Source organism: Gavia stellata, chromosome Z (genome assembly GCF_030936135.1).
Source record: "Gavia stellata isolate bGavSte3 chromosome Z, bGavSte3.hap2, whole genome shotgun sequence".
In the NCBI taxonomy this organism is placed as follows: domain Eukaryota; kingdom Metazoa; phylum Chordata; class Aves; order Gaviiformes; family Gaviidae; genus Gavia; species Gavia stellata.
Genome location: NC_082637.1, coordinates 14,727,227 through 14,752,016, shown reverse-complemented (window position 1 = coordinate 14,752,016; position 24,790 = coordinate 14,727,227). Strand labels below are relative to the sequence as shown.

Sequence of the window (24,790 nt, the reverse complement as noted above, 5' to 3'; positions counted from 1 at the left end):
CTTGCACTTAAAGAACTCAAATAACCCATAAGCTATATTATGAACTGCATGCAATTTAACCTATTGACCCCAATGGATGAAAGACCTGAGATGACCTCCTTAGAACTTGTAATTACAACAAAGTAGGGCATGTTAAGCCCAACGCTTACACAGTAAGCCCTTCTCATTGTAAAAGTGCCAAGGTGAGAGATTATTGTCAGTGCGCCTCAGAGCTTCTCCTCCATGCCTTTTCAGAAAGAACAATGGCACAGAGCGAAGTCAGGGAGTGTATTATCAGGGGCTGCCACGCAGTTGTTTTTTTAAAAAAACCCCAAAACTATGAAATCTAAAGCTGGGTTTTCTTTGCTGAGAGATGAGTGGTTACAGATTAAATATTATTTATTCATCTTATTTCAAATACAAACACTCCGCACATGTGTTTGGATTCTCTTATCAGGTCCTGGTCTGCAAGACGTATTTCCTAACAAAGAAAGCCTAAAACCACCAATAATCTTTCTTTTAGACCACCTGTGCCTCAATCACTCCCGATTTAATTTTTTTGTCTGCAAAAACTACAATATGTACAAAAAACTTTGAACGAAAACCAGTTATTAGGAAGTTCTTGGCTCAATTTATTTCTGAAAGTGAGCCAATTACATTAGTTGTTATGCAACCATCAGAAAAAACATAGCTTAAAGATACTTTCTTGCCTACGTATAAATTAGCTTTAAAAGCTAAAAAAAATGCTCCAAAGAAAAATTATATCACTTATCTGTGATATTCCAAAAAGGTGAACAAACAAGAAGTGCCAAGGTTGACTCCAGGAAAAAAAAAAATCTTCTTACTATAATTATAAAGCAAGTAGGTTTGATACATAAATAACCGACAGAAGGAAACATGAATCTTTGCAATCCCACATTTACATTATTTTTTTCTCTCCATACTTTTCAGAGTAAAACTTAGAGTAATACTAAGTCTTCTTCCAACACTTCCCTCCCTCACAAACAGCAGAGGATCCACACTGTTGTTTGCTCATATTACTGATTCTTATTTGCCTAATTTACCTCTGCATCATTTAACTGCTGTGTATGATCCATATTATAAAAGTTCTGCTATCATAAATCTGACTGTATGCAGTACTTCAAGATGCAGCTAGACACAACATTTTCTCCTAATCAGCCAGAAAAGTTGGGTAATTTCTATGATATTCTGCCACCCTCTCAAACTTGGTTGCAGACTCCATCATGAGGTTACCCCCTAAAAGTATCAGACAGGGTTGCAGCTTCCATTAGTTTCTACACTACGAGACAATTCCCAAGAGGTACTCTAATGCAAATTGTATTAAATTACATAAAATTAAACTACAGCTGTCAACCATTATTTTTTGAGAGGACAGAACTAAGTTTCGTAACTATCATGTGATTTGGGCAGATGCTCATTTACAACAGCATTATAAATAGCATAGTTATAACTAATTTAGATTTAGCGACATTCATCTTACTCTGGGGAATTAATATTTTTGCTGCAAATGCAGTGAATTAGTTGACTACTGCTCATTCTGCATTCAAACACTGATTGCAGTTTTTTTATTTGGACTAAAAGACTTTCGGAAATCACAGAAAACTACCATTGAGGCTTCTCATAAATTCACTGCCTATTCAATGTATCATAATTGCCTTCCCTAAGAAAAATCTGATATGGACAGCAACTGGACTAACCTGCTACTATTTATACCATTGATTTTGAGGTAATTGAAAGGATTTGCCCTTAAAATTTTAGCTGTTAAATGCAGAAACTTCTTTTATTATTCTATTACTTATAGGCTTGAACTATCACAATACAAATGTAAACATTTATTTGATATTTTAAAAACCTATTTTTCAGGTATTTCTTTTCAGAAAGGAGAAAAATATGACATGGAGTCACCACAGAGAGGGACACAAGCAGTAAGGGGACACAGAGGATCAACAGGATGCCTGATCCCTACAAGGCACCTTAGGAAGAAATATCAATTACAATAGAGTACAGGTCTGTCACAGAGAAAAAACAAAACAAAAGCCCCAAAACAAACAAATACAAACAAAACAACAAAAAACCCAAAATGGAAGAAATTAGAAAGCAACTACAACTGGCTGCCCTCACCAAAGAAACTGCTAGGTAAGGCAGCATTTAATCATAGAACAGAAAGGACTCTATGAAAAGAAAGGTAATAAATCCAAAGTTAAAACAAAAGAAGTCATTAAAACAAGTTACTATATCACTGACAGGAGAGCGATCCATGTCAGAATTTTTAAACTATTTTCTATCGAGATACAGCGTGAGGTTTACTCTGGCATCGTTATTTCTAGGATTTAATTTTGGATGACACATTTCTACCCACTGAAGTCAGTCACAAAATGATCACGCACTTATGTGACACAACACTGCACCTCATGTGCCTGCACACCCATGTATGTCATCTAAACGAGGCAGGTAAAACCTGAGGAAAAGTAAACATACAAAGAATACACAAGTGATATAAAAAAGCAGCTAGCACGTGGGAGTTTACATCTTCTCCGGAACTCAGTATTTTCCACAGGGAAAATTAATGAAGTTAAAAAACAACTTGTTTTTAGATGGTCTTAAGGCACAGAATGCTCACGAAGACCATGACTTAAAACTGTAGAACAAGGGGCTGTCTTTAAAATGATTCAGCAGTCTATGTCACAGTGGTCTTGCAAAATAGGTATGTGCGATTTGTAGACACTGAGGATGATTAAGCTAGTTATTTTTTCTTTTGAATTTCCATTCCTGGTATTTTTGGTACTCAGTAGAAAAGCATTACATTTAAGACAACAAGAGCAGTTACATCATGACATTCACTTTCCAAGAGACATACACTGACTATTTGTACTGAAAAAGGTTACAAATCCGGTAGCACTGAAAGGCAGCTGATCCCTACAGATGTAGTTATAACCTGGTACGTAAGTTTGCTTTCTTTGCAGAGGACAGCATGTTCCAAGACCCTTTAAGTAACAGGTTAGTCAGAAAAAGGCAGATAAATCCCTACAAATCCAGATGATGCACGAAACTTGAAAGATTACCGACCTGAGAAAGAAACAGTAACTATTCTATGAGCTATGATTCTTCTCACCCCAGTTTATATTTTAAGTAAACCCTAGCAAGTCCTTGATATAAATAGATCTATGTTACATTATATCTTAACCAAAATGTGGAAAGATTCTAGTTTGAAAATTGTGCACTAAAATTCTGAAAGGCTGAAGAATTGTTTCAAGTGCCGTAATTGTTGCCACTCAGATGTAGTTCAAAAGTTTAAGAATTAATCACTGTTTTCCCCTTCTGCTTAGAATATTCCCAATACGAAGAATGAGAGTTCACCTCTTCCAAGAACTGCAAATTCATCTGGAAATCTAATGTTGACATGATTTGCCTTTTCAATTGAACTGCCTGCATCAGCCATCACATTTATTGATAGCTTATTTTTTGAGAGAAATCTGATCTTTTCCTCCTAATTTGGCCCTTTCAGTCCTGTCAACCCAGCCTTAATCACCTGGTTAAACTTGGAAAAGAAGGGTGTCCTGTTCTGGCCTATGTCCCTCTATTTGTTTTCTAATATAGCACTGGATAAGATGTAGTCTGTGGGCCTGATCCACTTTACATGTGATCAATATAAAGTCACACATCGCATTACATACATACGTGGTATCATAGAGGCTGACAGATATTTTTCCTCCTATACAAGGAAAGGTCTGAAGAATGAAGTACTCCAATATGCAAAAGCTATGTGGTAAAACTCAAAAGTTCTTTCATATATTTACTAAATTGAAATAAAAGAAAAATAAATTGCACATAAGAAGTCTCTGTTAAAAATTCAGCTCTATTTTCCCACTCCTTTTAAAGATGTGGGTTGCTGCATAAATCCTAAGTAACTTCTCCATCCTCCAACTAATCTTCCACAGTTGATAATTCCATTCTTTAACTGGAGGGAAAAAAGAAAAAGGCTATACATATAACAAAGAAATATTTTTAATTTTTTTTTGTTTCCCTCTTCAAATTTAAAAAAGGTATTAAGTCCTATGGCTTGCCTGTACTACAAGATAGGAAGATAACAGCTAATTGACGTAAGCTAGTAGAGGCAGACACTAATATAAAAATTGTCATAATTCATAGGACATTGCAACTCTAATAAAGGTTCTCAGCTCTTTCTGATACCTGAATTAATCTACAAATACACAACATACAGTAAGTCATAGGGAAATACCACCTATATTGTGATACTTGTGAAATACTTGGCTTAAAACAAGCCAAGCTTTCTAGCATTTCCATGCAAACAACTCACATATTAGTGAGAAATCTAGCTTTTGCTGTCATTCCAGATATGAACTGAATTATTTAATTGAATATCTTAACTCTTAAAAACCATTTTTTTCCGTGAAAAAAGTTTCGGTCATGCATGGAAAAGTAAGTTCTATTTCTAATTTCTGTAGCTCTTCCAGGATTTACTTCCTGCATTCATACTCATTATTATATGAAAGATGACCTATGGGGCCTCTGTACTGTAAAAGGGCCACTGTGACTGAGTCCAACCCTTATTTAAGACATTGTGTTTCACCACATGAGAACGTACATATGCTCACTGCAATGAATTCCACGCATGTAAATAATCCCAATCAAAATCTTTACATAGTACTATCTCCTCTGAAAACTGGTTCCAAAGTAGTTGCTAAAGAGGGCTGCAGAAACTACGCAAGACAAATAGAAGTTCCAGGAAGGCTCGTATGCACCCAAGATGTTTTCACTGCCCCCTAGTGCAATTTAAGGAAGGAAAAAAACCCCAATATTGATGTTAGCTAGCAATATTTGGGTTAAGATGTATCAAAGAAATAGCAAAATTTTTTAAGTCAAACATTGACTGCATCTCATGTAGACAAACTTGTGTATCAGCTAGGTAACTCTTGTATAAACCACAATGCAGGCACAACAGCAGAGAATGAACCACCTGCGCATGCCCCTGCAGCATGCTCTCTTTGTAGCTAGCCTGTGCGGACCTCAGTGCTGTCCCAGGCTGCCCAGAATGTAGAGGTTATTTTGCAAGTCAGTCACTGCTCTCACACAGACACACAAAAGACTGCTCAATTCCATCAACTCCTATTTGCACCTTGAGACCACACTTTGCTGCAAAATACCATACATTTTTATTTACTAAACACTGGTAAATTAATTAAACCTGGAAATAAAAATGGAAGTCATGAACCACCTTCTTTCCATTAGTAGCAAACTATGTTTTGTCTGTATCTTCTGTCTCATCAACAGCATAAAAGCAAAAGTACAATGCTGGTAGTTGCACTGATTACGCATACTCAGTCCCACTTACAAAACTGGAAGTCCATGTACACAGTCCCACTGAAGTCAACAGAAGTATTTACATGGAAAAGGATCTAATCCTCCAACCTTAAATAACAAATCTGAGCTGCATGAGATAGCTATTTGCATTAAGCCCTATTTTAGAAAACTGAACAGAAAGCTCTTTACTCCTACTCCATAAAGGTCCTATCTGAACTATTTTTCTTAATATTTGGAAGTAAAGGTTACATATTTTATCACTGTTTTGCTATTGTTGCACGTGATGCTTATTATATGAAAATAAGTTTTCCTTTATAAAGTAACGTTTTACTTGAAAACCAAATGCTGTGTCTAACCCACCCGACTTTTTAAACTACATTAGGGTCCTCATATAAATAGATGTAAGATCTTAAAGGCTGCTTTTTCATTAGTCTTCTATCTTATGTCTCATTATGTAGGTATACTTTGAGACAATTCAAGAAGTTTTTCTACAAAAATAACTGATAATTTTCAAAATTAAAATAAAATACTTCTAGTAGAATAAAGGAATAAATAGTTTACCAAAAAGTAACAAGTGCACTCACTGGAATCCAACTAACAACTTTAAACACATTTCAAAAGCCTCAGGACTGGACCACGAAAGGGGGTTGTTGATAAAAATTCATATGAATGATTCTTTATGACTCTTCAGCTCCTTTGGAAAAAGCAATTCTTTTGGTTTATGAGAGGAAATCAGAAAAATTTTGTAACATATTCCCATAACATTTGGTTGTATGAACATTTATCAATCCCCAGTTACAATGAAGGGTCAATTAAACATTTATAAATAGACAAGGTAACTCGGCAAAATACTCTTCAAGATCCTAATAATTTGAAAATAATTGTATTAGGTATTAATACAAAAAAAAAGATATTCAGGAGTAAAGGAAGGAAGTTCAGTATGATTGTTGGGCGATCTGGATAGTGTTAGCATCAAGTATGTATAGTCCCTGTATACTGCTAAGTGCCCACCTGCAAATAAGAGATGCCATTGCAGCAGTTGTAAAACATTACATGTGGTAGTCTCACATTCATAAAAATCGAAAGCCATCTTTTAAACAAACAGCAGACATTCCAAGAGTCAACAGAATTGCTCTCTAAGGATACCACTGCAGCAGTCTGCAGTTCTAACAGTTTAACATAAATCATTTGTTAATCGAAAATCCTGTGAAGACTTGTTTTGGAAAGGAAATGTAACTGCATGTCAATTACACTCTTCCTTCAAATACAGCCCTTCTAAATTATTTAATCATCCCCATCATAAATATTTCAAATACTTGTTATCGTCCACTTTATTTTCCTTTTCATTCAAGCAGGAGTTCTCTATACCTGTATTTCCCATTATTCTGTTCAGAGCATAAAAAACTTTTCCAAAAAGATAACATTCACATGCCAGATACAAAGAAAACCTGCTATCTTCCATTTATGTATTCCACAGTGGTACCAACAGTGCCTAATACAGTGTTAGTACTGCTGTTAGCTCCCTTTCCAAACTTAGAAATATTTTATGTATTCTAACACTGAGAGAAACAATATGCTATTTGTGCTTCTTTATAAAAGTACATTGGAAATCTGTTGCAACTGCTGACAAAAGCATCATGTAAGAAAGCAGTCACCACTTTGACTGTGTAAGTGATTTAGATTCTCAAATAATAAATTCATTTCAGTCTCTTCACCTCCAAATATCTCAACTTCTACAGGAAGTAAAGAAAGTACTATTTAGGATCAGATGTTCACATACCATTCCATGAACAGAATTTCCTAACATTTCCAACTACATATTCTTGTTAAATAATACTATACTGGTTTGTTCTTGTGACTGAGATACGCATGTACAATATGTGCTTAGAAAGACTTAGAATTTTTTTTCTTAAGAGGTAGGTCACAGCCTCAAGGTTACACATGCCTCAAACGTACCTGGCAGAAAAAAAAAAAAAAACAAACAAAAAACCACAACAGCAAACATTTCTACTCTTTCTCTAAGAACAGAAGAGGACATTAGCTTCTACAAAATCTTATGGCTATAAAGAAACTAAGGGTCTCAGGAGTGATGAGTGTGAGGGTAGGATGTTTCAAGCGTGGGAGCTCTACGGCCACAGTGTATCTGGCCCAGAGATGAAGCACACTATGCAGCACTCAGCTGTTCCCTTTCCAAATACAGAAGTGGTAACAGCAGCTCCTAAAGGAGCATTCTACAGGCTCCACCAGGTCAGGCTGACCTGGTACAGGGCCTCTAAAGGTGCTGGCAAAGAGTAAGAACAGGACATAAGGAGACCTCTAAACCTATTGTTAATACTGTCCTTTTTAACAATGTTCTAGACCACATTGTATTTAATACTACTAAAGTCACCTCTCTCTAATTTTTAAGTACCTTGATGTCAACAAATATATGCCTATTTAATTTTCTCACAAAATATTTCTAGAAACAAACTCATAGGACTAAGTATCTACCTGTAGAGGAAACATTCTAAAACTTCTCATATTAAGTCATGTTACTAATTAATTAAAACCAGTATCTTGTCACCAAAAAGACATGGCATGATATACTTGGAATATAGCATGCCAAGAAGTCTTGGCCCTGCTATGCTCTGCAGAATTGATAGAGAGAGATCTTCTGAGTATATTCATTTTCTCTGGGGACAACTGACAATCGGGTACTCTGGAACATTGGGTTGGAGAAGAGAGGAGCAAACACCCCATGCCTTTTTATTAAAAACAAGCATTCCCTAAGGGAATTACCCCGTTAGCTTGCTATCGTATATTGTTCATATGATACTTTCAGTTTCTCCTGTTAAATATTCCTTCCCTTCCAGCTTCTGACCAATTCTCTCACATTCTCACACTGAGCTTCATTATACAAAATTTAGGGGTTTCATTTTGTTTTCTTTGCATTTTTGTGAAGCTTGCAAATCCTTTGTAACTCACTTTTGAGATAATCTTTCTTACTCTTTGCAACACCAGTAACCACATAAATGATCCTTAAGAAAAATTCCATGACTTGTTCCAAGTTTAATATAAAGAAAATACATTTTCCTGGTTTTTACAGCAGAAATAGCCAAGACCTAAGAACATATTATGTACATACATGGCAAAAAAGTATTTTCCTCCTGATTATATAGGAAGGTATAAGGAAAAAAGGAAATTGGAAGCAATGGTAATTGCTACCTATTTTTCATCAACGTACCAATGACAAGAAGTAATTCAAAAATAATGCCTCTCATCCTCAAACCCACACTCTTCTGTCTCTATTGTGCACACAAAAATTGCTTTGCTCAGCTTACTTCACTTTTTCTTCTTTCGACAAGATGAAACATGACTAGCTAAATAAGATTCAGCAGTTAACCAGGACAGACAATCCTCAGCCTAAATTTTATAACTCCTTAGGACAACTAAAAATTCCCATAACATTTATTTATTTTTACACCACCATGATTTTTAGCCTGGTACCATAGCCAAATTCTAATTGGAGCAATTACAGTCTACTTAAATACTCTATCTAAATCAGCAGGAAATGGCTTTCTTCCATTCTGAACAAATGAGTATTACCGGTATGTCCTGTTAAACCTCTGCAAAAATTTAGAAGTGTCTGAAAATAATTCTAAAACTTGGAATACGGCTACACTATTATTTTGGAAATATGCCCAAATCACAGTACAGCCTTGGAGAGGCCCAAGGCTGTACTTGTTTCAGGGACATAATTACAACATGATTAGTATTCCTTTGGTACTGCAGGGAGAACTAGTTCTTCATTCCAAAGAAGAATCAACTCCAAAGTAGAATGTAACTAAGCTCCAGACAGAAGATAAAGCCTTGCAAATCCATGTGGCAAATTCTTCCAACAACCACCTCTATACCTGTTGCTTCAAGCGCGGAAAAGTGTCACAAGATCCCAGCACTCCATTAAGTTCTGTTAAAGATCTCAGCACATTCTCTAATGACATGTAGAAGACAGTATTAATGAATACACACTCTCTTACTAATGTCTTTTAATAGGTGTCATCCTTGAAAAATGCTTATGTCCTAGATTTAAAGCTGTCCACCCACCAACCCTGACATGACTGGTTTGGGTAATCTCTTATCCCCCTCGAGGAAGATTTTGATTGCACAAACACCAGATACACTCCCAGTGCATCTTGCCAGGGCAAAAAAGCTGGCTAAGACTCTACTATATCTCCCACCCACAAGATTTACCACATGAAATATCGCCCTTCTTACAAATCTGCCCTCTGAAAAACAAGCCATTTTCTCTTTTAAGACATCTCTGTTTGGAAACAAAAATATTTTCTTCAAGTCTTCCAGAAAGGCATAGTTTTGGGGATAGAAACCAAATCTGAAAAGCTTCAGACTACAGGAGATGCTCTGCTTCCTCCCTCCTCCTCTCAGCTTACAACCATGTGAAAAACTAGCACTGACAATCCAACCAGGTTTTTACACCATTAGAAGAAAAAGCACTACAGAAAAGCACTGATCACAAGTCAAACAGGTAACTCTTCCCCTCATTTACCTCACTCTCCAAATTAATGCAAGTCTTTTATATTCCTTAAACTACTACAAAACAAGCACCGTAAAATATTTGTATAAGTACTTACAAGCATATTGTGCCTTGTTAAGAATCATCACTGCTGGCACAAATGGAGGTGAATTATACTAAATGAGTAAGTCATTAAATCTAAATATTTATTTGTTAAATCTAACTACCTTCAGTGTTAACAGAGAATTTAATCAAACACAGAAAAATGCTTTAAAACAGCTACCACAAAGACTTGAGTATGTAAAACAAACTTACATAAAGAAAAAAGTAACTCAAGTCAGAATTCACACATGTAATACAACATCTATCTCTCCTGAAAAATTTATGTACAGTTTGTATCACATGTAAATGTAAATTACAGAAATGTATAATACTCAAAAACTAACAGTGCTGATTCACAACATTCAGCAATTAACTGCTGTTACTCATTTTTCTCTAAAAACACCAATAAGATATGAAAATTCCCATTAAAGATAATAAGCACCAGCTACTCCTTCCACTTGATGATTATTCAGAAAATACCCAATGTGAGCTGGGCAGTCCTGGGCCCACCCCAAATTCAAAGGATGCTAACCCCACAGCAAGCAATTTTGACAAATGTCTCTATTGACAGTCTCTCATGAGAAAGCAAAAACTGAAGAAGTGGTGGAAAAATGATGTTCCTGTAATAAAAAACATGTCTAAAGTCAGGCTTGAGAAACAGTGGCAAGCTACCAGGACGAAGCCAGTATTTTGATGCATTTTATCTGTCATACAAAGTTCACAAGACTTCAGATTACAGAACAGCAACTCATGCAACTATTAAAGAAAAATTTGTTTCCTGCAGGGTCAAAAATATAGGTAATTGTGTTTTAAAGAAGTTACTTCAGCAGCAAAAGAGACACAGTCTCACAGCACATCTGGAAACAAAACAAAAGATTTATTCAGTGGAGCTTTTTGTTTCTCCTCTCCCCAGTTCTGCCCCCAATGCGTACCAACCACAGCCTGATGTAACAAGCAAGAAAAAGGAATCACAGAATTCTCATAACAGCAACACCTGCCTTCCTTGGGGCTCACAGGATCATACTGTGATCACCAATCGATCAACAGGAAATCAGGAAAGCACAGCTGCTTCCTGATTCCCTTCACAGGAAAGAAAATAACTGAATTCACGAGCAGCAGTAAGGGGAGGCTCTAGACCCCAAAGGCCTCTGGCATCCATGCTGACACAAAATCTTCCCAGTTATAAATTACCTGTTTAGACTGAAAACCCACAAGTCTCATATTTCTGCTGCTCTGCTTATTTTCAACCAAATCTATTCTAGACTGTTTTGTAACTATTGTCTTAAGTTCAGACAAACTTAAATCACACCAGTCTGCAGGTTACCTTTCTGTCTGAAACTTTTCATTGGGGTCTTTTAACTCTGGTTTCCAGTAACTTCACTTTATCGAGCCAGTTGTAGCATTACTCGAATACATATAAATGAAAAATTAATACCACAATCTTACTAGAAGTTAAAACAGTCAACCAGTAACCAAAGCAACTACTCAGAAAGACAGGTTGAAGTAAAATCAGCTCTTTCCACACATTGTTTTACCTTTGGCATTCTACAGAAGTTTACAGAACTAAAGCAAGAGGTTTGCTAAACAAGATGTCCACTGCCCTTTGGAGAGAGATAGTGAAAATAAATTATATTCAGTGCTCAGAATCCATAAATCTGTCAGGCGTGCAAGCAATTATATAATTTTTTTTTTTAGAATTCCGTATCTCATTGGCACAACAGACATCAAGTTAAAGTAACAATCCAGTTGTTCTTTCCAAAATTATTTATAGACATAATAGGCTGCAGTTTAGAGATTTCAATACACAAAGCCCTACTAAGGTGCAGCCATCTTCGATGGAGGACAACAGAAAACAGGTACACAGCACACTATTGCACAGAGAGATTAAAAAGAAATAGATATGTTTTATTTCGTTGCTGATAACCCTCTCTTCTCATCATAAGCTACTTCTACTACTAAAAGTCTTACCCTGTTCTGTGGAATAGAAATATTGCCTCCAAAACTATACACAGTTTTACCACCTAAGAGATGTTGTGCATCTTCCTGCAATTTCTCAATTACTGAATAATAATGTTCTCCTACACTGCTATACTATGTAAATGAGTGCTCAGCATTTAGTTACTTTCTCCTTCAAGACCTCATTTATTCCATAAATATGAATAAATGAAAAGAGTCTGCTACAACTTGGCACTAATCTCTACTTTGAACGTGATCACCTTTAGGAATCCATATAGGACTCACTACTGAGACGAAAGAGATAATTATACCATAAACCAAAACAGTAGTATGTATAAGACTCTTGATTTCTGTGAACCTAATAAAATTACTCAACTAAAATTACTCAGTTAAAGATATGTCAAAAGGATGCCAGCCTTCCACTGATGGTGCAATAAAACAGATGTTCAATATTTAGTATATTTCCATTATAGCTTACTTGACTAATGTGCTTAAACTTTCTTTGACACAACCAAATAATTTTACTAATTCAGTATAAGTAGGCAAGACCACTGCCAACACACTTAATTGAAAGGTATACGTATTTTACTTCAGAATGGAATTACGACAGTCTATATAATGCTTTTTGCTAATTGCAGAAAGTGATGTCTCTAACAGACCACGGAACTAGGGGAAAACTTTCCAAATTTTAATCCAGTCTTGCAACAAAATTATGGTCAAACCCCAAGCTACTTCCATCAATTCTCATTTGCAAAAGAAAACCCTAGTAATTTCTGGTATGAGTTACAAGAAAAATTTAAGTATGTAAGATGAATCACCATTATTTAGCTAATCTGATAAGTGTGGTTTTTAAGCAAAATCCTCTATGATTTTCCAACACATGCAAAATTCCCTTATTAGGAAGAACAATCTGGAGATACTCAGTTCAGAAATCAACTTAATGCCCTAAGACCCTGACAAGAAGGCATTCCACAGAATCTAATTTCTTTTTTTTCCCCCTAAGACAACTGCTGCCTATAGTTCTGGTGGTTTCAAATCTCCATTGTTTTAAGAAAATAAGGACGTAACATAGAAACAAAGCAATGAACAATAAAGTCTGTGTAGAAAAGATCGGGATGAATAACTACAAGAGATTTCTAATGCAAAGTTTTGTGCAATACTTCAATGAAATATTAGCAGACACGAGGCTTAACCTTGGGTTTAGTTGCCAGGATATAACATGATTTCAAGTTTACACTGTTTTATTTTAGTGTCTTAGACACTGAAATCCTTTGAGCATCTTGGAGAACTTTTACTCTCCCAAGGATTAAAGATACCTGGCAGGACTTGATTCCCAAGCTTGGTTGTTTCTCTCTGTGTGGCTTCAATTATTCAGTGCTATAAGGCAGTTACAAGCTTCAGAAGTTCTGACAGCAGAGCAAAAGATGGGGTTTTTTCTGGGAAGAGAAAAGCGGACAGCTAGGGAGAGCTGTGATCTAGAAGGTCATTCTGATGAGACCCCTAATTAAAAACAAAAAACTGTGCAGAACAAGCATGCATTTTTTTAGATCTACCACTTCCTAGTACACACATACGCAAATTCAGCAGTTACTAATAGGTACTTTCAGAAGTTGTTGTTCTTTGTGTAATAGATTGTGGGTTTTTTTCCAAAATGACAAGCATCTGGGTTCACCACAATCTGTGTACACACTAACACTCTGGATGATACTGAAATAAGTTGAAAAGTATTTAGAAACAAAACTGAACGAGACATTTCCTTCAGCATCAATAAATTTAAGTACTTTTTTAAGACAGGAACTATTAATCTGTTTATCTGTTGGAGAGATTCATGTTTAATAAAAATTCTTGGTAAAGCACTGTATTTCACTATGACTTGAAAATGTATGAACAAGCAGACCTGAGATTGGACAACAGGTGAAAACTGGCAGAAAAGAAGTAGTGACTTCAATAGGACACGATCCACAGCAACTGAAATCTGCTGAGTCTATGACTCCCTCATGAATATGGACTCACTTCACCGTGCCATAACAGCTAAACATTAAGAGAATTCCTGATACAGTTCAAGAATAAGTCATAAGTTAACTTAAGGCTTACAACATTCTCAAGGAAAGTTTGGGATTTATCTGCAGTTGGTTCCCTGAGACAGAAGAATTCATGCCTGGGGTACAGATGAGATCACATGAGATGCGGTGCTAAAACGTACAGTTTGATATTTAAAGAAATCCATAGGCAATAGTGAATCAAGCAGAACAGACAAAGTAATAAAAAACCCTAAGGCATCAGGATTTCCCATGATTGAACTGCTAAAAAAAAACCACCAAAAAAATTGTGACCACACAAGGTTAGGGTCACTCTAAAAATCAGTCATGTCATTGCTTAAGAAGTTCCTCTCACTCATTTTAAGTGAGTAGTCTAAACTTATGTTTTAAAGTTCACAGATGCAAGGTATGAGATTTTATAGGAAAAGAACAAACAAACTGAACACCCAGTCAAAACTGAAGAGGAATTGACAAGAAACCCTTGAAACACCTGAGAATTTGTTTTTTTAAAATCAGGTTTATATTTGTGTAACAGGACATACAGGTTTTTTCTGCTACCGAATGGTTTGAAACAGTGTAAGTAAGGCTGTTTTTACAGGACTTCTATCATTGTTGCTACAAAACAACATGGAAACCATCATACAAAATCCCCTGCCACAAAATATTCAGTCCAGGAAGTTTTGGAGAATGAACATGAAACCATTAAACTTTTAACTAAACAGAGATAGATTTGTCAACTGAGTATCTGTGATACCCAAGTTAGGGTGTTAGAGGTTTTCTTGCTTTCAGCATAGATAGAAGAGACAAACCAGTCTGGCACTTATTTAGATTTAGACAAAACCAAACCAAACCAACCAAACAAGAAGCCCTCAATTACTGCAGTTCATTTTCTCAGAACACTTTCAGCGCAATGGTTCTCCCCAGATTAAAGCCCACCTCTACCTCCTCCTTCTTGTAAAAAATGCTACACATGCATTGGGAAACAAACCATGTAAAAAAATATTTCTTTATAGAGTTCTTTCATAATGTAGAAACGAAAAAGTAAACAATATATACTAACTGATGATTAATTTCCCTTGAGATTCACATGCATACATTTTTTTTAAATCCTGGTATTGTTAAATTAAAACAATTATTTGCATTTGTTGAATAATCATTAGAAAAAATACCAAAAAACTGCATTTCAAACAACAGTCATATTTCACCTGCAAATTCAATCATAAAGGAAAGAGCAAACTTAAAAATTACAGTCTACTCAAAGTATTAAAACATTAAAGAGGAATAAAATACTTACGTTATCTTCCTCCTCTGTATCATCATTGTCATTATCGTCATCACTATCCTTGAACCCAGGGGGAAGTGGTGGCCCAATGAATTCATCATCATCATCGTCAGTATCCTCAGCTGGACCCTGAGCAGAAGTCTGGGATTGCATGGAAGGACCAGTTAACTCTTCATCTGAGCTGTCTTCACCTTCTCTACAGGCTGCCTCTCTGCAGGGAAAAATTCAAAAAATTACTATTTCAAGAACATCATCACTTCCATAGGAATTTTCAGACAAAAGATGTTGAGCACTGTTATAGATTTGTAAACACTGAAATTAGCAGCAAAACGTAAACTAGTTTTTATTAGCAGAGCATAGGCCCACCAACATCTTGAAAGCATAAATGAAGCTTAAAAAAAAGGAATACCATAGTTCAAAAAACTGGACAGAAGAAAACAGAGTTAGATTGTAAAGACAACAGTACTATGTCACTAGTATGGATTTCAATATTGCTTAGAAGCCAAAACAATATATTGTTACAGAGCATTTTCACAGAATCACTAAGGTTGGAAAAGACCTGTAAGATCATCAAGTCCAACCATCAACCAAAAAAACCCACCACCATGCCCATTAAGCCATATCCCACAATGCCACGTCCACATGTTCCTTGAATACCTCCAGGGATGGTGACTCCACCACCTCCCTGGGCAGCCTGTTCCACTGCTTCACTACTCTCTCAGTAAAGAAATTTTTCCTAATATCCAACCTGAACCTCCCCTGGCGCAACTTGAGGCCATTTCCTCTTGTCCTGTCACTACTCACTTGGGAGAAGAGACCAACACCCACCTCTCTGCAACCCCCCTTCACGTAATGGTAGAGAGCGATAAGGTCTCCCCTCAGCCTCCTCTTTTCAAGATGCTGCTTCTATTTGCAGCTTGTGCAGATGCTCTGCACCTCTGTTGGCTGGGTGGAACTCAAAACAGTAATTGTCCAGGCTCACAACCAGAGTGAGAACACAAAGCATGGCACTTGCTTTATAATGCTGGTAAAGAATTACAGGGAATCAGGCACTTTCGATGAACTATTTGATATTTAGTAAACTGCCAAAAATCTAGATTCTAAAAGCTGCATTAAATTATCATTTTGCTGTTGTCCAAATCAGTTGTGTGAACACATTAAGTTTGGCATTAGAAAATTTCTGAAAAGTAAGTAGCCTTATTTAGTCCACGTTCATTCAGTTTATTGAAAATAAACGTGCTCCCTCTGCTGGTAGTTATCAAGCAGGTGGGATTCTAACTGGCAGCAGGTCTAAAAGTCATAAGCAGAAAACCTTGCCTTTTGACTAGATACAGTGTATCATTACAGTGATACCTTGCAGTGGAAATCAGATGTTCCTTTTAGACTTGGTGAGATAAGCTCGAATTGCAAGACTTGGTGTGGGAGCTTATATTTTAAGACCATGTATGGGAGTTTTCAAGTGAGCAGACTACAGGAGATAGTTTAACAAAGAAAACAGAAAGAAGACTACAGAGGTACTGGGGTTTTTTTAAAGTTTAGGTTATTACTTGAAAACTGTAATAAAGACACACAAGTTTAAGAACATAATAAAGCATTAAAAAAAATATGCTTTAAACCATGTACTTGTGACAGAGAATGCAGCCCCACTCTGCCTCCCAAACCAGCTGTACACCAAGCAGGTAGTAGCTTATGCAGCAAATACTTGTCTTGAATAAGCAACTGAAATTCTATTTTAGGAAGAAATCAAAACAAACTAAAACCAACACAAATTAGGTCCTCAGATGTTACAGTGATGAGAAGGGTTTGCATGCCTGAAAGCTTGTCTAATTTTTCCAACTATATTTACTAGCCTAATAAAAGATATTACCTCTACATACAAACTTTGTTTTGCATAGTGATGACAGACATTTAAAGACCTAGATCAAGATATGGTTATCTAATAAATCTAACTCAAACAAAAAGAATTTCTCTTACTCTACAACAATGGGGCAATCAATATTCTTTTACCAATAGGAAGCTTTTCCAGCATGTGAGGAATGGGTTGGGGCCTTCAAATTCAAGTTCAGTATCCCCAAAACTAACAACTTTACAATACTATGTGCAGAAGAGTTGTGTTTTAAGAGTCGATAAGCATTCCCAGACTAGCAAACCACATATCCTCTCCCCAAAAGCCAAACTATTTAATTAGTTTTGAAATGGAATCAAATATACACTGTAGCTGTCAGTGAGAAGAATATATACAACATAATGATTCAAGGAGGCCTTTCCAATACTGGAGTCCCAGATTTTCAGAACTTTCTATAGACACCCAAGAACAATACCTAGCTTCCTTCCTAATTACCTATCCTTATCATTCCCTCATTTGATAGGAAGGATAAATCAATCAAACCAAACATTTCAGTATTTTGAGGGGCAGTGTAATCAATCCACATGTGAAATTGTCAGAATTGCACTGCTATTTTTCACCACACTCCAAACCTGGCAGGGACAGCCAAGTACTCCAGCTACAGCTACTGGTATCCTCTGTCCAGACTAGAAGAAAGTCAAACATTAAGACCATCCCAATGCAGCCAGACCAAAAGCCCATCTACCCTTCTGACAGTGACCGGGAGCAGTGCTGACAGAAAAGACAAAACAGGTGGTATTTCCTTCAACTTTCAGCCTTACAGTCTTGCTCTACCAGAGGCTGTAAACAAAGAAGAACCAGTTTGCCAGCACCTTTCGCAGCATTCAGAGAAGAATAAGGAATTGGTTTTTGCTTTCCCTCATTACCTCCTCAGTAAGTGAAACAAGTTGTAAGAGGAAAAAAGACAGCTGCATTAAAGCATGGATGGCACACAGCCAGGGGAAAAAACATTCTGAAAGCTGTGCAAGTATGAGGGCATATCCCCCCCATGTGTTCACTCTCCTCACATCATCCACTCTGCTTTCTGTTTTTTTTCTTTTTATATACCAGCAGATGCTTTCACTTCACAAAGCATAATTATTATTACTATACTTTTGCTTAAATACGTAAGTACCATAACTATTGTAAACATTTCTCTACAGCAAAGTCGCTCAAAAGCAAAAAGAAGAAGTAGCTGTTCTTCACGTCTTTTTGGAGTGACCAACCCCTTTTTAGCAATTAAAAAATTACCATCAGGCCTACTGTGATAACTGAAAGTACTTGGAATTCTTGAAAAAGTAATATTCAGGGAAGTGTTGCCATTTTCAGAGAATAGAACAAGCTATAAATATTAGATCAGTTTATAGTAACTAAAATCTACATTATAAAAACAACTGCTGAGAGACCTATACTTCAGACTTAAACTGTCAATTGTAGGATTGTTCCTCTGAATTAAGGCTGAATCACAATGGCATGTCTCCTTCACTAGCTTCCTGTTTTTAGAACTAAGTACTAAGCTACGTATCGTATTTTACAAGGAAATATAAAACTTCCAGAAGAGCTTTTCATGTCATGCCCTCCCTTCTCAATGCTTGGTAAAACAAAAAAAAGAAAAACAAAGAAAACTTAGTATCAGCAGAACTCTGGTGAGTTACCAGAGCCCACCTAGTAACTCAGAAAACTGAAAGGTACTTGTTAGCTTCCTTTATACAAAGTACCTGGAATTCTCATCTGTCAAGTCCATTACTGAGATGAGACAATTAGGGAAAGGCTCTGTATCACCTGACTGCTTTCCAACTTACCATTTGTTTTAATTGATTCTTCATATTAAAGTGACCCATATACAGTACACAATCGCATTACATTTAAATTCTTGTGACCCTTCATTATCTCGCCAGATAGCTATCTAAGATCATCAAAAGCAAATGGGAGCACAGAATATTTTTTCCTCATGCACAAAACATAACACGGGATCTATAGGGTAGTAAGCATATCGTGCGATCAGTTATTTCAGTGAGAGTGCAGGGCTCATTTGAGTTTTCCATTGAGCAGCAGGCAAAAAGTAAATTTTGTAACAGAAATTTGCATAGCCTGAAACACTGCAAGTTCGCCTGTAATAACCGACCACATATAGACTCTATCTGCCCAAAAGATACACATATATAGGTTTACTAGGGTCTTGTATGGGTTATTAGACTGCCACAGATAAAAAACCTAAAAATTCACAATGCACTATCTCTGTAATCTCTGCCACGCAATGGAGTGTTGTAGCCTCCATCACCTTCAGCTACTTTCGATTTCCCAGCATTTCAGAATTCAAACTGTCAAAGCAGTAGCATTTATTGTTTGTCAATAACAAACAGACATCGGCAAGTTTGACAGTAAATTTCAGACTGAAAGCGAAACAAAATACTTTCTCAACCCCACCACTACTCTATACAATGTGCATACAGAGGCTCTCCACCTACTTTGCTTTCTTTTTCAGCAAGCACGAAAAAGTATATTCTATCTGTGGCTTGATGGGCATGGTGCTGTGTGGTGTGGGTGGGTTGTTTTGGTGTGGGTTGTGGTGTATTTTGTGGTTTGTGGGTGGTTTTTTGGGTTTTTTTTTCTTTTTTTTTTATGGTTGGACTTGATGATCTTACAAGTCTTTTCCAACCTTAGTGATTCTGTGATTCTGTGATCTACAGGCAGGAACTATATCTGCTCATTAAGACAGCACATGCAGTCATTATATTTGCCCTAATATTTTCAAAAATCCACAGACAACAACATTGTCGTTATTTTTAAAAAAAGTATGCCGAAAAGGATTAGGGAGGAGATTGCAAGATTAACTACTAAATATACATAGTCAATATTTACAAATATTAACACATCTTTAAGAAAACACAGATTAAAAAAATTTTAAAAAATCAGTATTTCCATTGAAATTCTTCAGATAACACAGGCACGTTCACACAAATTAAGCGACATTCACACTTTCAAAAAAAAACAACCCACAAACCCAAAAGCCCTCTTCAGGAAACCTGTTAGATGGAATTCCCCACCATATCTAAGTACCTCTGGGTTAATGAGGATCCGGCTCCTTTTGCACTGGATACTGAAGCTGATGAATCAGTGCACAGACTTCTAAACTCTTTTTCAGCATGGTCTTCCTTCTCTCTTTCACGAGCCTCTGAATATGGAGAGCACATAAATGACAAATAATCAAGACTTTTAGAAAATAACAAAATTAAATGCCTGCTGAGGACAGTAAAAAATTCTGCACAAACTGTCCAAGCAGAGGGAGAAGGCTTGGACATTTGGGTTGGCAAAGGAAATTCTAGAACGTACATGACTGTCTCCCAAGGACCTTCTCCGGAATGGTGTTTGCTTGCATATGGGCAGCAAAAGATAGAATTTTTTCCATTTCTCATTCTCAAACCACCACCTTGAAAACTTACCCACTCCCAGCATAGCAGAAGACAGACAAATTTGTGGGCTGCTATATAGCCTGGTGTTTGGTATAAAACACACGTTTCTTCTTTGTTATTCTGTTCTTTATAGATTAAATCTGCCTGTACCAACTTCCCTTCCAAAACAAATACACAGTTATATAAAAGAAAAAAGTAAAAAGTCTTGTGTTCAAATTCACCTTTTCCCTGTGTCTGTAAGCTATGCCTCACAACAGGAATGTTGCACATGCACACTGCTCTTACATACTCAGAAAACATATGCAAATCAATAACTTGACTATTTACTAAGCCCTAAGCTGTTTAGGACTGTCTTCCTTGAAGAAAACTGCATTTGTTTTTTGTTCTCTAGACAGCCAGTCTGAGACACTTTATATATCAACCCAAGACAGAAAAAAAACCCCACTTCTTAAAATGCATTATCTGATTACACTGGCCTTTCTTACCCAAGACCTTCCTGCTCCTCTCCACTGCAGTTCTTCTTGTTTGCTCAAACATGGCTTCGAGGTCGAAAGTCCGAGCTTTCTTCCCTGAAAATGAAGAAAAAGAGGACTTGAACACAGGCTCACCCCGGCCACGGGCACTCCGGCAGCTCCAGGCCAGGGGGGCGACAGGCACCACCGCTTCCTTTCCACCTCCAACCGCCAGCCTTCGCCGGGGCTCCCCACCAAAGGCCCCCGGCCCAAGCAACCTCCCCCCGCGCCCCTCAGGCGGGGGCCCGGCACCCCCCGACCCACATCGCAACGCACCGAAGCCGGAGAAGCCCATGGTGGCCGCCAGCTCCGGGTCGGGTCCTCCCAGCATCTCCGCGTCTGCAAGGAGAGAGGAAAGAAAACCACGGGGGTCAGCCAGGGGCGCGGGGTGGGCTGGGGGTGCCTCAGCCGAGCCCGACCCGCAGCGTCCCGCCGCTCACCGCGCTCCGTCGCCAGCTCCATGCTGCGGCTGCCCCGGAAGCACAACAGGCGCCGGAAGGAAGCGGCGGGCCGCAGCGGGAGACGCCCGGGGACGCCCGTTCGCCAGCACCGCCCCTCGGCCGGGGCCGGGGCCCGCGGCGCGTGTCATATAACGGCTAAGGGCATCAGCCGCCAGCCTTGTGCCGTTCTCCCGTCGCTGCTCGGAGGGCCTCGACTAAATCCTCAGAGAATCACAGAGAATCTCGACTTGCAAGGGACCCATGAGGGTCATCGAGTCCAACTCCCTGCTCCTCGCAGGACCATCTACCATTAAACCACATGCCTAAGAGCATTGTCCAGACCTTCCTTGAACGCTGACAGGCTTGGTGCCATGACCACAGAATCACAGAATCACTAGGGTTGAAAAGACCTGTAAGATCATCAAGTCCAACCATCAACCAACACCACCATGCCCACTAAACCATGTCCCACAGTGCCACGTCCACATGTTCCTTGAACACTTCCAGGGATGGTGACTCCACTACCTCCCTGGGCAGCCTGTTCCAATGCCTTACCACTCTCTCAGTAAAGAAATTTTTCCTAATATCCAGCCTAAACCTCCCCTGGCACAACTTGAGGCCATTTCCTCTTGTCCTGTCACTACTCACTTGGGAGAAGAGACCAACACCCACCTCTCTGCAACCCCCTTTCAGGTAATTGTAGAGAGCGATAAGGTCTCCCCTCAGCCTCCTCTTCTCCAGGATGAACAACCCCAGCTCCCTCAGCCGCTCCTCATCAGACTTGTGCTCCAGACCCCTCACCAGCTTCGTCGCCCTTCTCTGGACACGCTCCAGCACCTCTATGTCCTTCTTGTAGTGAGGGGCCCAAAACTGAACACAGTATTCAGAGTGCAGCCTCACCAGCGCCGAGTACAGGGGCACGATCACCTCCCTACTCCTGCTGCCACACTATTTCTGATACAGGCCGGGATGCCGTTGGCCTTCTTGGCCACCTGGGCACACTGCTGGCTCATCTTCAGCCGGCTGTCAACCAACACCCCCAGGTCCTTTTCTGCGGGGAAGCTTTCCAGCCACTCATCCCCAAGCCTGTAGCGTTGCATGGTGTTGTTGTGACCCAAGTGCAGGACCCGGCACTTGGCCTTATTGAACCTCATCCAATTGGCCTTGGCCCATCAATCCAGCCTGTCCAGATCCCTCTGCAGAGCCTTCCGACCCTCCAGCAGATCAACACTTCCACCCAACTTGGTGTCATCTGCAAACTTGCTGAGGGTGCACTCAATCCCCTCATCCAGATCACCGATAAAGATATTAAACAAGACCGGCCCCAAAACTGAGCCCTGGGGGACTCCGCTTGTGACCGGCCGCCAACTGGATTTCACTCCATTCACCACAACTCTCTGGGCTCGGCTGTCCAGCCAGTTTTTCACCCAGCGAAGAGTGCACCCGTCTAAGCCACGAGTCGCCAGCTTCTCCAGGAGAATACTGTGGGAGACAGTGTCGAAGGCTTTACTAAAGTCCAGGTAGACAACATCCACAGCCTTTCCCTCATCCACCAGGCGGGTCACCTGGTCATAGGAGATCAGGTTGGTCAAGCAGGACCTGCATTTCATGAACCCGTGCTGGCTTGGCCTGATCCCTTGGTTATCCTGCATATGCCCTGTGAGCGCCCTCAGGATGAACTTTTCCATAATCTTTCCCATCACCAAGGTCAGGCTGACAGGCCTGTAGTTCCCCAGATCCTCCTTCTGGCCCTTCTTGTAGATGGGCCTCACGTTGTCAAGCCTCCAGTTGCCTGGGACCTCCCCTGTTAACCAGGTCTGTTGATGAGGGCCAGTGGCTTGGCAAGCTCCTCCGCCAGCTCCCTCAGTACCCTTGGGTGGATGCCATCAGGCCTCATAGACTTGTGAGTGTCCAGGTGGCACAGCAGGTCCTTAACTGCTTCCTCCGGGATCATCGGGAGTTTATTTTGATCTCCATCCTTGTCTTCCAGCTCAGGGAGTTGAATACCCTGAGGATACCTGATCTGGCTATTAAAGACTGAGGCAAAGAAGTCATTTAAGAACCTCTGCCTTTTCCTCATCCCTGGTTACAATGTTCCCCCCTGCATCCAGTAAAGGATGGAGAGTCTCCTTGGCTCTCTTTTTGCTGTTAATATATTTGTAAAAACGTTTTTTGTTACCCCTTATGACCATGGCCAGGTTGAGCTCTAGCTGAGCTTTTGCCTTTCTAATTCCCTCTCCGCATGACCTAACGAGGTCCTTGTACTCTTCTTCAGTCGCCTGTCCCTTCTTCCAGAGGTGATAAATTCTCTTTTTTTCCCTGAGTCTCAGCAAAAGCTCCTTGTTCAGCCAGGCCAGTCATCTTCCCCGCTGGCTCTTCTTACGGCACATGGGGACTGCCTGCTCCTGCGCCTTCAAGATTTCTTTCTTGAAGGACGTCCAGCCTTCCTGGGCCCCTTTGCCCTTCAGGACCGTCTCCCAAGGGACCCTCTCAACCAGCGTCCTGAACAGGCCAAAGTCTGCCCTCCGGCAGTATAGCAATATTAAAAATTGCACCAATAAAGTCTCCTACCAAAAATTCAATGTAAACAAATAAGTGTTCAGTTGTTTTTACATAAATTAAAGAGCCCCATCAAGGTTATGGTAGTAAAATTTCAGTAATGCCACAGATGGTAACTTACTCGGTTTAAATTGTATGTGTGAGTGTGGTATTTGTGTGTATGTGTTACAATGAAAATTGTCCAATATGCTTCTAGAATGTTTTCTAACAAAGATTTTTTTTCTAAAAATAAATACAACTCAAGCCATTAAATAAATACATTCACAATAGTACTAAAATAAACGTTAAATAAATGCATTTCATACTAATGAACAGAAACTGCCACTTGAAAAATTACTAAAATTTTCACATTTTATTATCATTGATGTTTTTGTTATACAAAATAATCTATCTAGTATAAACAGAATTTTCAAAATGCATAAGGAAAAGGTTTTGAAGAGGTAAAATAAACTGCACAGAACAGTCCAAAGGTGATAAACTCTCCTTTTTTTCCTGAGTCCCAGCAAAAGCTCCACATTCAGCCAGGCTGGTCGTCTTCCCCGCTGGCTCTTCTTACGGCACATGGGGACTGCCTGCTCTTGCGCCTTTAAGATATCCTTCTTAAAGAACGTCCAGCTTTCTTGGACCCCCTTGCCCTTCAGGACCGTCTCCCAAGGGACCCTCTCAACCAGTGTCCTGAACAGGCCAAAGTCTGCCCTCCGGAAGTCCATCGTAGTGGTTTTGCTGACCCCCCTCCTTACTTCACCAAGAACTGAGAATTCAATGTCCAA

General features: G+C 38.9%; 1 protein-coding gene across 1 annotated transcript in view; it reads right to left on the bottom strand.

Moving 5' to 3' along the window:
• Positions 1-24,790, bottom strand: part of WDR70 (WD repeat domain 70) — a 144,618-nt gene that overhangs the window by 113,742 nt on the left and 6,086 nt on the right. The window contains exons 5-9 of the mRNA XM_059833437.1: positions 21,987-22,002; positions 21,298-21,360; positions 20,995-21,078; positions 20,157-20,271; positions 15,224-15,422 (exon numbers count right to left, since the gene is read on the bottom strand). Of these exons, the coding sequence (XP_059689420.1) occupies positions 15,224-15,422; positions 20,157-20,271; positions 20,995-21,078; positions 21,298-21,360; positions 21,987-22,002 (477 nt within the window). The remainder of the gene's footprint in view (positions 1-15,223; positions 15,423-20,156; positions 20,272-20,994; positions 21,079-21,297; positions 21,361-21,986; positions 22,003-24,790) is intronic.